Below are 10,726 nucleotides of genomic sequence, written 5' to 3' on the forward strand. Positions count from 1 at the left end.
GTCAGCTCTCTCTCTCTCTCTCTCTCTCTCTCTCTCTCTCTCTGTGCAATAGTTTGAACACAGACACACATACTTTGAGAAACTGAGAAGTAATGAATTCCTCAGACATGACATGAGAGTTGGGCAATGTATGCAATGGTTACAATCTCTGTATAACTCATATATCTCAAATAACTGAACAAAGAACATAGCAAAAGCCTTGTATAAAATTTAATGTTGAAAGCAGTGCTGTAAGAATCCCGGCTTTTGTTTTTAATATTTCACTTCATACAGATCTTGCAATCTCTTGAAAACTCAGACACCAAGCACGAACATCATTTGGCATTGCTTGCTGAAGAGACCAAGAAACTTTTGAAAAAGGACACAACCCTCTTTATGCCAATTTTATCTCAGAGGCATCCACAAGCAACTGCTGTTTCATCATCACTTCTTCATAGGCTTTACGGAAACAAGTTGGTGAGCAATGCACTGGTTTTTCTAATGTGAATTGAAAGTTACATATATTTTTTTTTTCAGTATGCAGCTTTCTTTTGGTGGCAGTGATGAATTCTAGTGCTTTATTGCAGAAACCATTTCTTGGTGGTGCTGAGCATCTGACCGAGGATGTAGTATCTGTATTTCCTGCTGCTGACAGCCTTGAGCAGTACATGATGGAACTTATTTTGTCTTCTTGTGGAGAGGAAACTGCAGATATATACTATAAGAAAATAATTCCATACCAGGTCAGTAGTTGGGTTTTATTTGTAGTTTATACATACTTTTTGAATATAAATTTATCTTATCTGTAAGTTGGTGGATATGTGCAATTTTAAAATATATTTGGTTAATGTAAAGCTGATAAGAAAATGATAATAAACGGTGCAGTTCTTTTTACAACTATGTATTATTTCGTTTGCTTCTTAACACCCCTTTTATTTAAACTTCTTATATCTTCCAGATTGAATCTATATCTGGAACATTAGTGATGCGTTGGGTCAATTCACAACTTGCAAGGATCTTAGGTTGGGTTGAACGGGCTATTCAACAAGAGGTGAAAGTTCATCCAGCTTCAAGTTTTTCCTTTCGTAAATTTTATTTTCTTGTAGATCTCATTTGGAAATGTTGGCTATGTGTTCTTTTCTATTTTTGGTTTTACTTTATAAAAATTTTATTGACTATTATGTTCTATAAAAAATTACATGTTAAGGATATGACAATGAACATTATGTTGCTTTAGGTTTTGTGTTATTTTCTAAGAAGTTGTTATAGTTGTGTACAATCTGGAGTGGTAACTTCTGATAATCTAGTCAGACAGGTCCTCCTAAGCCCCTTTAGTCAAAACTACGAGTTCTTACTTGGAAAAAACTATTAATAGAGTGTGATCCTGGTCATCTCTTTGTGTTTCTGTTTTGGCAGTTTTGAAAGACTAGTCTTTATATCATTCTACTAGATTGGAAGGTATCTATAGTCTAGGTTTCTTGTTTCTTAGGGTATGCTGTATATCCTAGGTTACACGCTGTTTCTTAATTTGTGATTTTCAGTTGTTTTTCTCTTTTCTGGACCTGTAGTTGACTTTCTTCATGGATTCAATTTTTCTATCAATAAAATGTGTGTGAGAGCGTGGTCTTTCCTTTTCTTATGAAAATAACAACCATAGTTAGAGTAAAGTATCCTCACGGTCTCATCTAATTAGATGGTGGACCTGGGTAAAAAAGCTGCTAATAGGTCACTGAAGTCATGGTAATGTATAAAGCACGGAATAGGTGGGGCAGTTAAGTGTGGTGATTAGAATGTGTGCGGAGTATGTAACTTTTTTTTTTTTGGAAATAAAACCATAAATAGACTGAAGTATTCTCACGGTCTCACCTAATTAGATGGTGGACCCGGTTAACAGGGAGCTGCTAATAGGTCACTGAGTAGTCGTGGTGATGTATAAAGCATGGAAAAGGTGGGGCACTTAAACTGTGGTTATTAATACTATAAACAAATTCTGTGCAAGGTAATTGGAGAAGTGATAAGATGTTTTGTCTCAATTCTTGTAAGCCGGATGACCTTTTTCGCCAAGCTGTTCAGGACCGTTTCTTAAAAGTCAATTGTGCTACACTATGTCATGTAATGCAGTAATCTGGACAAATGGGACTTATTGAAGTACCTGGTCCTGGTGCTCAGTAGTAGAGTGCATTTTCCAATTCCACTAGTCTTTTATAATCATCTGTAGAATCTTTCTTTACTTTGATGATCATGATATATGTGGCTTTTCTACTTTTTTCCTGCTTTAAGTTGCTTAACGTTTGTCATCATCTTACAGAAGTGGGACCCAATATCACCTCAACAGCGACATGGGAGTTCAATAGTTGAAGTGTTTAGAATTGTGGAGGAGGTATGGCTAAAAATAATCCTCTTCTATAGACTAGTTCCTGAAAAATGGTGGTTAAGTTTCTTTATTTATTTTTTATTTTATTTAAAAAAAAAATACAAGTGTCTCTTAAGTAGTGTATCAGTGGCATTGGCAATGAAATTATTCCATTTCGGCTACCTAATACTTCCCTTCCTATGGATTTGAACCATGGAATTCTTGGATTTTCAAATAATTTTATTAATCGTCTGCAAAGGTTATCTATTGAATTGAAAAATAATAATAGTGGACAGTGTCAAGCATTATTGGAGGTTGGCTATCTGAGATGCATTTTATTCAAATTATCTTCACTTGAACTCTAGAATTTCTTAGTATTGTGTTTGAAGTCTGACAGCTTCGGCGGTACTAATTCAAGTTGATCTTCAAATATTAATGTATCTGCTTTGCTACTGGTCAATTAGCAAACCAATATATGATTCCCGATCTTTTATTCTTGATCATCTTTCCATGCAGACTGTTGACCAATTTTTTGAGCTGAAGGTTCCCATGAGGTCTTCAGAATTGAGTAGTCTGTTTCGGGGAGTTGACAATGCATACCAAGTTTATGCGAATCACGTCATTGACAAATTGGGTATGTTTTATATCGTACTTGTGAGAATAACATTTCGGAAAAAAACAAAGAGAAAAGTTTCAGGAGTCAGCATGTATCCTGGTGATTTAGGACTTAATGTCCCCCATCCCCTGTTGCTTTGTACTTGGTTGTTTCTCACATTAACAAAGGTTGTGTTTTGAGTCCTATGCTCTTCTGTGATTGTATCATAGAGCAGGGTGTTGTACAATTCTCAGTTGATACTGACTTTGTGTAAAGTTTCCTTGTTGCTTTCTTTCCTTTCCTTGAATTTTGGGGTTGGGGCCTTGGTGACAAATAAGTTACTATTTCATGAACATTTTATGCCTTGAAAGAGAAAAGAATTCATTGTTTTCTTAAGTTAAGTCGTTAGATTTACATTCTTCTCTTCATGCTATACAGGTTAATTTAACTAATCATTCTCTTATCATCCACTCTTGTTTTACCCACGTGGATCTTGAATTATGATTTTGGTCATGCAGCTACCAAAGAGGATTTAATTCCACCCGTGCCCATTCTCACACGATACAGGAAGGAAGTTGGGATAAAGGCTTTTGTAAAAAAGGAACTATTTGACCCTAGGTTGCCTGATGAGAGAAGGTCTACTGAAATTAATATTCGAACCACTCCAGCCCTCTGTGTTCAGTTGAACACACTTTATGTAAGTTGTGCATAACTACTTGTCATTAGATTTGATGTCTTTCCTTCAAAAAAAAAAAACAAACAAACAAACTTGATGTCTTTTTCCCCTATAGTCATTACTATATTTAAATGTCCTTTCGTTCTTTTGATCATTTTTATTTTTAGGCATCTGTTTCATGTTTATACTTGTTTGAGTGCCAGATCTTTATATATTTCCCCATATTAACCGTTTTGGTACAAATTTTGTGCTAATTCTCAGTATGCAATCAATGAGCTGAATAAGTTGGAAGATAGCATATGTGAGCGATGGACGAGGAAGAAGCCCCGCCGAAGCTTTACCAGTACGTGTACAAAAGCTTTTTCAGTTTTTTGTATCTTGACTTGTATATTAGATAGTTCAAGACTAAAAGTATAGCCTCACCACTTTCCTAGATTCAACTTTGCAACTTCAACCATTGCTTAATTCAATTATGATGTAATTTCTCACAAAATAACTTTAACTTGCTCAATTAATGGTACAGGTTATCTTTATGATTTTGTATCCATTTCAAGAGTCAAGTTTCCATAAATCAGGAAATTATATCTGAACCATTTGAGATTCGAGCAATTTTGTGCCCTGTCGAGCCTTTTGATCTGTGTTGTTAAATGAATTATTTCTCATACTTCGAATGACCATTTAAATCTTCAATACGATCCGGGTAAACCAAAATTATTTCGCTTCGTAAATGTTTGAAAGAATTTCAGAATCGTTCAATGCAATAGAATGCAGCTCTATGTGATTTGTAAACATGTATTATGTGACTTATCGTCATATCACTTTTTGGGAAAGACCAAAGTATCTTATATCTCCTGTGGTGCTCTATCTTCAATAATTGAAAGTACGACTCTTTTTTTGCAGACAAATCCATAGATGTGAAATCTAAAAGTTTCACGCAGAAAGACACATTTGATGGGAGTAGGCAGGATATAAATGCTGCTATAGATCGAATATGCGAGTTCACTGGTACATGATTTGTTAGTTAGATTTTCTTAGAAATTTTTGTGACTCATTTAGATGATTCTAGATGTTTTATGATTACAAGTAAAGCGGTGGAATATTTGCCACTTCTTTGTGTTAATACATGATTTGTTAGTTAGATGGTTTTAGATATTTTAAAGGGATCCCTTAACATGTTTAGATAATTTTCTACGTGTTTCTAAGATTGTAAGTAAATCAGTGGAATGTTTGCGATCTTTATGTTAATAATTTTCTTTGTATTTTCCATCTTTATGTTAATAATAGTCTTCTTTCTCATCACTTAAAGGAACAGGGTATAAGATCTGTTTTTGTTTTAAGATGTCAGAGACCTTGACAAACTTGCTCACTGATTTACTATTCATTTTCTTGGTGCAGGAACTAAAATTATCTTCTGGGATTTGAGGGAACCATTTATCAACAACTTATATAAACCGAGTGTTTCTCTTTCTAGGTTCGAGGCAGTGATCGAACCACTTGATACGGTTAGATTTGTTCCATTAGGATATTTATATGCTGTTGTTGAAGTTGCTTGGGTGAGATAATGACTTATATGGGAGCATTTTATCTGATTTTTTCCAGCTGCTTCCTTCAAAACTAGAAGGAAAGAAAAATATTCTAGTCGTCTTCCACAAAGTTCACATGATCCAATACAACTCCCCTTTAATATTCTTTTGCACTGTTTTAAAAATATAGCTATGGATTCAAAGAATGAGTAATGAAATTCTTTCTCTATCAACGTATTGCGTGTGTCAGGATTGGTAGATTAGGCATATTTGGGACCTTGTATTTTGGTTATTAGTTTTTGTTTAACCAAAGTTGATGTGTGCATGCCCTTTTTGAGTTTGTATTCATTTGTTAAAGCTGTATTATTGAAGATGAACTCAATGATCTGACTCTAATGTCAACCATACCAGGAACTTGGTCAATTATGTGATATAATTGTGGAACCACTCAGGGATCGTATTGTGACAAGTCTCCTTCAAGCAACACTGGTTTTCCCCAACTCTTATTAATTTGGAAAAAAAAAATTAAAGATCCTGCAATTAATTTTTAAATGTGCGTCTGTTTTCTTTCCTCAGGATGGCTTACTCCGTGTCCTATTAGATGGAGGCCCATCCCGTGTTTTCTCTTTGGGTGATGCAAAGCTATTAGAAGAAGATTTAGAGATCCTCAAGGTATCTGAAATCCGACCCTTGATATTTCTACAATGAAATTCTTATCATATATCCTCGTTCTTTTTAGTTTAAGGCTGTAAGGTGGTATAATGTGGGCATAGAGTTCTTCTATATCCAATGCAACCAAAACATAAGCCTCCCCTTCATCAAACGAATAAATAAATAAATGTCTTTCTCCCCTTGCGTTTAGAGTGCTCAAATTGTTACAATTAAATCTCTGTTGAGAGGTTTCATTATTGACATTGAACTGTGGTATGCTATACCATGAAATGTTTTGTTCGTCTTGCGTCTACCACTAGACCTGAGGAATGTATGTTATATATGCTAAAAGTTATTGTATACTGAAAGCGTATATTTAGTTAGAAGCAGCTATTTTGTGTATTATATAACATAACATATTACCAAAGAACTCTGAAATCAAGATTATAATGAAGCAACACAATTGCATATCCATGTTCAATTTTTGCTCCATTGTGTGTTGCAAAGAACATATACTTCATAGGAATTCTTTGGAAATTCTTCAAAACTTAGTTTAATGATGATAAACTTTTGTTTGCTTACTCACTAAATTGCTTCATTAGAAGGGCTTACCTGTTTTATGTAATATGGAGGATTTCATGGATTTCAAAAATGTAAAACAAACGTACACTTAAATTGCATTATTGTGGGTGTGATCAACAGGAGTTTTTCATTTCTGGCGGAGATGGGCTTCCACGAGGTGTGGTCGAAAATCAGGTATCACGCGTTCGGCTTGTGGTAAAGTTGCACAGTTACGAGGTTAGTATTTCCATTGGTTGACAGTACTTATAAGTGAATCAGATTGTTGTATGAATATCTATTTGAACTATTTGTACTGTTAATGTTTTTTTATCTGATTGATATGATTTAATATTTGCTGGTGTGTAGTTTTCTACACAAACAGCTTGATATACGTTATATAAACATGTATATTCTCCAAACCTTGCATATGCATTTGTTCAATCCTTACTATCCTTGCCCATGCCAATCTGTGTTTTGCTACCCTTGCATAGTACCTACACTCACACAGGCGCACATACACATGGCCATGATCCTTACTATATATTTTTTGGTTTTTGTTTACAATTTTTAACTTTTGTGTTTGCAGACTCGAGAATTAATTGAGGACTTAAGATCTTCAAGTGGCCTGGAAATGCAGGGTGGTAGAAGCAAACTAGGAGCTGATTCTAAGACTCTATTACGAATATTATGTCACAGGGGTGATTCAGAGGCCTCCCAATTTGTAAAGAAACAATACAAGATTCCAAAGTCCTCTGCTTAGGGATTTTGTTTGGTATTCCAAATCCAGCGGAAAATGTAAAGCAGTATAATTTGTATGCTCATGTTTTGTACTTGTATAATTTCATCTCTCATCTTGTTGCTGTGTAATTAATATATTGTTGTAATGTTGTTTCGGCCATTCAGTTTTGTTTTATTACACCCAGACATAATAAACTTTTACTTGAATGTGTATTATTCTTCTTTGCAAAGTGTGCACCTTACTCCCTTTTATATGTTTTGGCCGAGTCTCTTAACTATCTCTGCCAGCAATATTCGCCGAATCATCTACCAAATTTAATGAAAATATCTCTACAGAGCTTTTGTATAGACACCTATTGGTGAGTGCAATGGTTTTGCCCGTCGGTATCAAACCTAGAACTTGTATAGTTTGCAGCACCATCTCAAGGTTTTTCTACAAGCTTTCACAAATCTCTTCTATTTTGTGCGTTATGTAAAGTTTGTCGTGAGTATGCTTCACATTGATCAGAGCGATATCATAGTTGTGTTCTTCTAACTTTTGTGATTCTCTTAATGTTCCAAAACCCAGCTTGGGCTAGGTAGATTTTTACTTGATTATGTAACACAAACAAGACATAATCGGTAATGAGAAAAAGTGTAAACAGATCCAATAATTTGCCTAGTCAATTTGTAGTAATAATTTTTGGTAGTACTGTAGGTTCATGATCAGTATCTCAATTTATTTATATTTAGGGCTCGATGGCCGCCCTGAATAGGGATGCTATACTATATTTTGATCAAACTAGTTTAGTTCTTACCTACATTAACAAAAGCTTAAGGTTTGTGTACCGTCCAAAACATGCACACCACGTATGTATGCTTCTCTTTTCATCATAGGGATCGAGGAGATTGAAGAAGGGAATTAGAATATCCTTGAGAGAAAAAAAAACATCACCATGCCATGCTCCTAAAAATAGTACATTTCTAATATAATTGTAATTTATGAACAACGGCAATGTTCAGTCAACAATCAATATCACGTGTTTGATTTGATGAATATGAGTATATATTATACGTAAATGCATGCATGTACTTAGGCTGCTCTAATTGCTAGTGCCTTCGATTATTTTCCATGATTAAACATCCACGGAGGTTGAGATACTTAAATATGCCAATGAAGGTTAATTTACTCTTTCTAAATGTGTATAAATAGCTAGCAAGCTGATCAAGATCAACCACAACATAATTTTCCTGCAGATCAAATAACTGTGCCTTCTTTGATCTCCAGAAAACCCTAAACCATATATCGTAGATACAATGTCGACTGTCCCTGCTGCTTTAGCGCCTGAGCTAGCTCACAGTAGTACGACTAGTACCCCCAATATTACTGCCACTCTCGACGTAATTACTCGACGTGTAGCTAATTTTTCCCCGAGCGTTTGGGGTGATCATTTTCTTTCATATTCTTCCATGGTAAGAAAGATTTATCAAAATAGTGTTTTGAAAGGAGAACAATGCTTTTCATATATGAATTAATCTGCATGCGCAAAGAACTAATCAAGGTCATGCTCGATTTAATATATGCTTGTGTGTGTAGGAAGCGGCAGATGGTAAAAGCAAGAAACATGTCCACGACTTGAAGGAAGAACTGAAGAGAATGATATTGGCTCCAGCGGAAAGGCCTTCACAGAAATTGCACTTCATCAACAACATTCAGCGCTTGGGTGTCTCATACCATTTCCAAAATGAGATTGACAAAATTTTGGAGCAAGTTCACCGAGAAGAAGATGATGATGATGCTGATCTTTGCACCACTGCCCTAAAGTTTCGATTGCTTAGACAACAAGGTTATAACGCTTCATGCAGTAAGTCGCCAATCGATATCCAGCTCAAAGTCGATTATGTATTTTACCAATCCAGATTTTCTTTCTCTCATCACGTACATCATTAACTGGTCGTGCAGATATGTTTAACAAGCTCAAAGATGATGATGGAAAATTTAAAGAATCGGATATTAATGATGTAGTTGGCCTGTTAAGCTTGTATGAAGCCTCCCATCTTTTGGTGCCCGGGGAGGATGCACTAATGGAGGCACTAACCTTCTGCACAACTCATCTCGAGTCCGCAGCGCACCGCTTAATTCCATCATCTCAGCTTTCCAAACAAGTAACTCATGCCTTGTATCAGCCACTTTGGAAGGGCATGCCAAGGATTGAAGCGAGGCATTACCTGTCTGTTTACCAAGAAGATGAATCAAATAATGAAACTCTCCTGAATTTTGCAAAGTTGGATTTCAACTTTGTGCAGAAAGTCCATCAGAAAGAACTAAGCGAAATTACGAGGTTGACATTAGTTGTATACAACAGTCCATTAACATTAATGCACTGATACAAACTAAAACATATTGCAGTCTACATTAATAATTACCTATACTATCCCAGGTGGTGGAAGGACTTGGACTTTGCAACCAAGCTACCCTTTGCAAGAGACAGAGTAGTTGAGGCTTATTTTTGGGCTCTGGGAGTCTACTTTGAGCCGGAATATTACTTTGCCAGGATGATATCAGCTAAAGCTACTTCTATAATTACAGTCATTGACGACATATATGATGTGCACGGCACGTATGAAGAACTGAAGAGCTTTACTGAAGCTATTGAGAGGTTCATAACTGGCCAAATTCTTTACTACTATATTGTTTTCATTCATGGATCGTTATATATGTATATCAAGTACTCCTATATATACATATATATATACACACACACACATTAACTATATTACTAGATGATCATCAGGTGGGACATTTCTGCTGTTGATCAACTGCCAGATTATATGAAAGTTTGTTATACAGCTCTGTTGAATTTCTTCACCGAGATTGAAGAAAGTTTAGCAAACAAGGGAATCTCATACCGGCTCCACTATGCGAGAGAAGGAGTAAGTTTCGATCATTCTAGTTTTGGTGCAAGTACACAATCTATCTTAATTTGTGATATTTTGCAATGAAATAAGTTTGGTACTTTATATATCTGTGTCTCACAGTTTAAAGTTCAAGTAAGAGCCTACTTCCAGGAAGCAAAATGGTTCAAACAAAAGTACACACCAACACTGGAAGAGTATATGTCTGTGGAACGCTATACATCCTTCTTCATGGTAGCAATAGTGTCATTTGTTGGATTGGGAGCTATTGTTACTGAAGACTCCATGGATTGGGTTTTCAGTGAACCTAAGATTTTAAAAGCCACATCTATAATTGGCAGACTCATGAATGACCTTGTAGGCCACAAGGTACGCTATAATCACGTAAGGTTTACAGTGCTAATTTTAACCTGCAGGTTTGAAAACTAAATGCGGAATTGTTTGTCTCCATTTATTTGTAGTTTGAGCAAAAGAGAGAACATAATGCTTCAGCCATTGAATGCTACATGAAGCAATATGGTGCCACAGAAGAAGAAGCAGAAGTTGAGCTAACGAAACAAGTGAATGAAGCTTGGAAAGACATAAACGAAGAGTGGCTCGAGGCCACACCTATCCCTAGGCTGCTACTCTCTCTGATTTTGAACTTTGCACGTACTAGTGAACTGCTGTACAAGGGTGAAGATGTGTATACTCATTCTGGAAATGTGCTCAAGGGTTACGTTGCTTCCCTCTTTATCGAATCTGTGCCCATGTAA

General features: G+C 35.7%; 2 protein-coding genes across 2 annotated transcripts in view; both read left to right on the plus strand.

Annotated features, from left to right (window-relative positions):
* LOC101297291 overlaps positions 1-7,288 on the plus strand; it is an 18,090-nt gene extending 10,802 nt beyond the window's left edge. The window contains exons 14-26 of the mRNA XM_004307034.1: positions 274-456; positions 567-722; positions 938-1,030; positions 2,288-2,359; positions 2,849-2,966; positions 3,446-3,624; positions 3,865-3,946; positions 4,504-4,608; positions 4,999-5,105; positions 5,538-5,615; positions 5,703-5,798; positions 6,480-6,575; positions 6,925-7,288. Of these exons, the coding sequence (XP_004307082.1) occupies positions 274-456; positions 567-722; positions 938-1,030; positions 2,288-2,359; positions 2,849-2,966; positions 3,446-3,624; positions 3,865-3,946; positions 4,504-4,608; positions 4,999-5,105; positions 5,538-5,615; positions 5,703-5,798; positions 6,480-6,575; positions 6,925-7,098 (1,539 nt within the window). The 3' untranslated portion in view covers positions 7,099-7,288. The remainder of the gene's footprint in view (positions 1-273; positions 457-566; positions 723-937; positions 1,031-2,287; positions 2,360-2,848; positions 2,967-3,445; positions 3,625-3,864; positions 3,947-4,503; positions 4,609-4,998; positions 5,106-5,537; positions 5,616-5,702; positions 5,799-6,479; positions 6,576-6,924) is intronic.
* Positions 7,289-8,372: 1,084 nt separating this feature from the next.
* On the plus strand, positions 8,373-10,726 carry LOC101291476 ((-)-germacrene D synthase-like). Its single transcript, XM_004308521.1, has 7 exons — positions 8,373-8,528; positions 8,653-8,920; positions 9,019-9,397; positions 9,497-9,715; positions 9,851-9,989; positions 10,095-10,340; positions 10,433-10,726. Exons 1-7 carry the CDS (start codon positions 8,373-8,375, stop codon positions 10,724-10,726), a joined length of 1,701 nt encoding a protein of 566 aa, XP_004308569.1.

The sequence above is a fragment of the Fragaria vesca genome, linkage group LG7, assembly GCF_000184155.1.
Source record: "Fragaria vesca subsp. vesca linkage group LG7, FraVesHawaii_1.0, whole genome shotgun sequence".
In the NCBI taxonomy this organism is placed as follows: Eukaryota; Viridiplantae; Streptophyta; class Magnoliopsida; order Rosales; family Rosaceae; genus Fragaria; species Fragaria vesca.

What these genes read in the sequence shown, in the direction of transcription:
- LOC101291476 (XM_004308521.1), top strand. Translation starts at nt 8,373, where the DNA reads ATGTCGACTGTCCCTGCTGCTTTAGCGCCTGAGCTAGCTCACAGTAGT. An exon ending in TTCTTTCATATTCTTCCATG is followed by an intron (nt 8,529 to 8,652) that starts GTAAGAAAGATT and finishes TTGTGTGTGTAG; the next exon opens with GAAGCGGCAGATGGTAAAAG. An exon ending in TCCACTATGCGAGAGAAGGA is followed by an intron (nt 9,990 to 10,094) that starts GTAAGTTTCGAT and finishes TGTGTCTCACAG; the next exon opens with TTTAAAGTTCAAGTAAGAGC.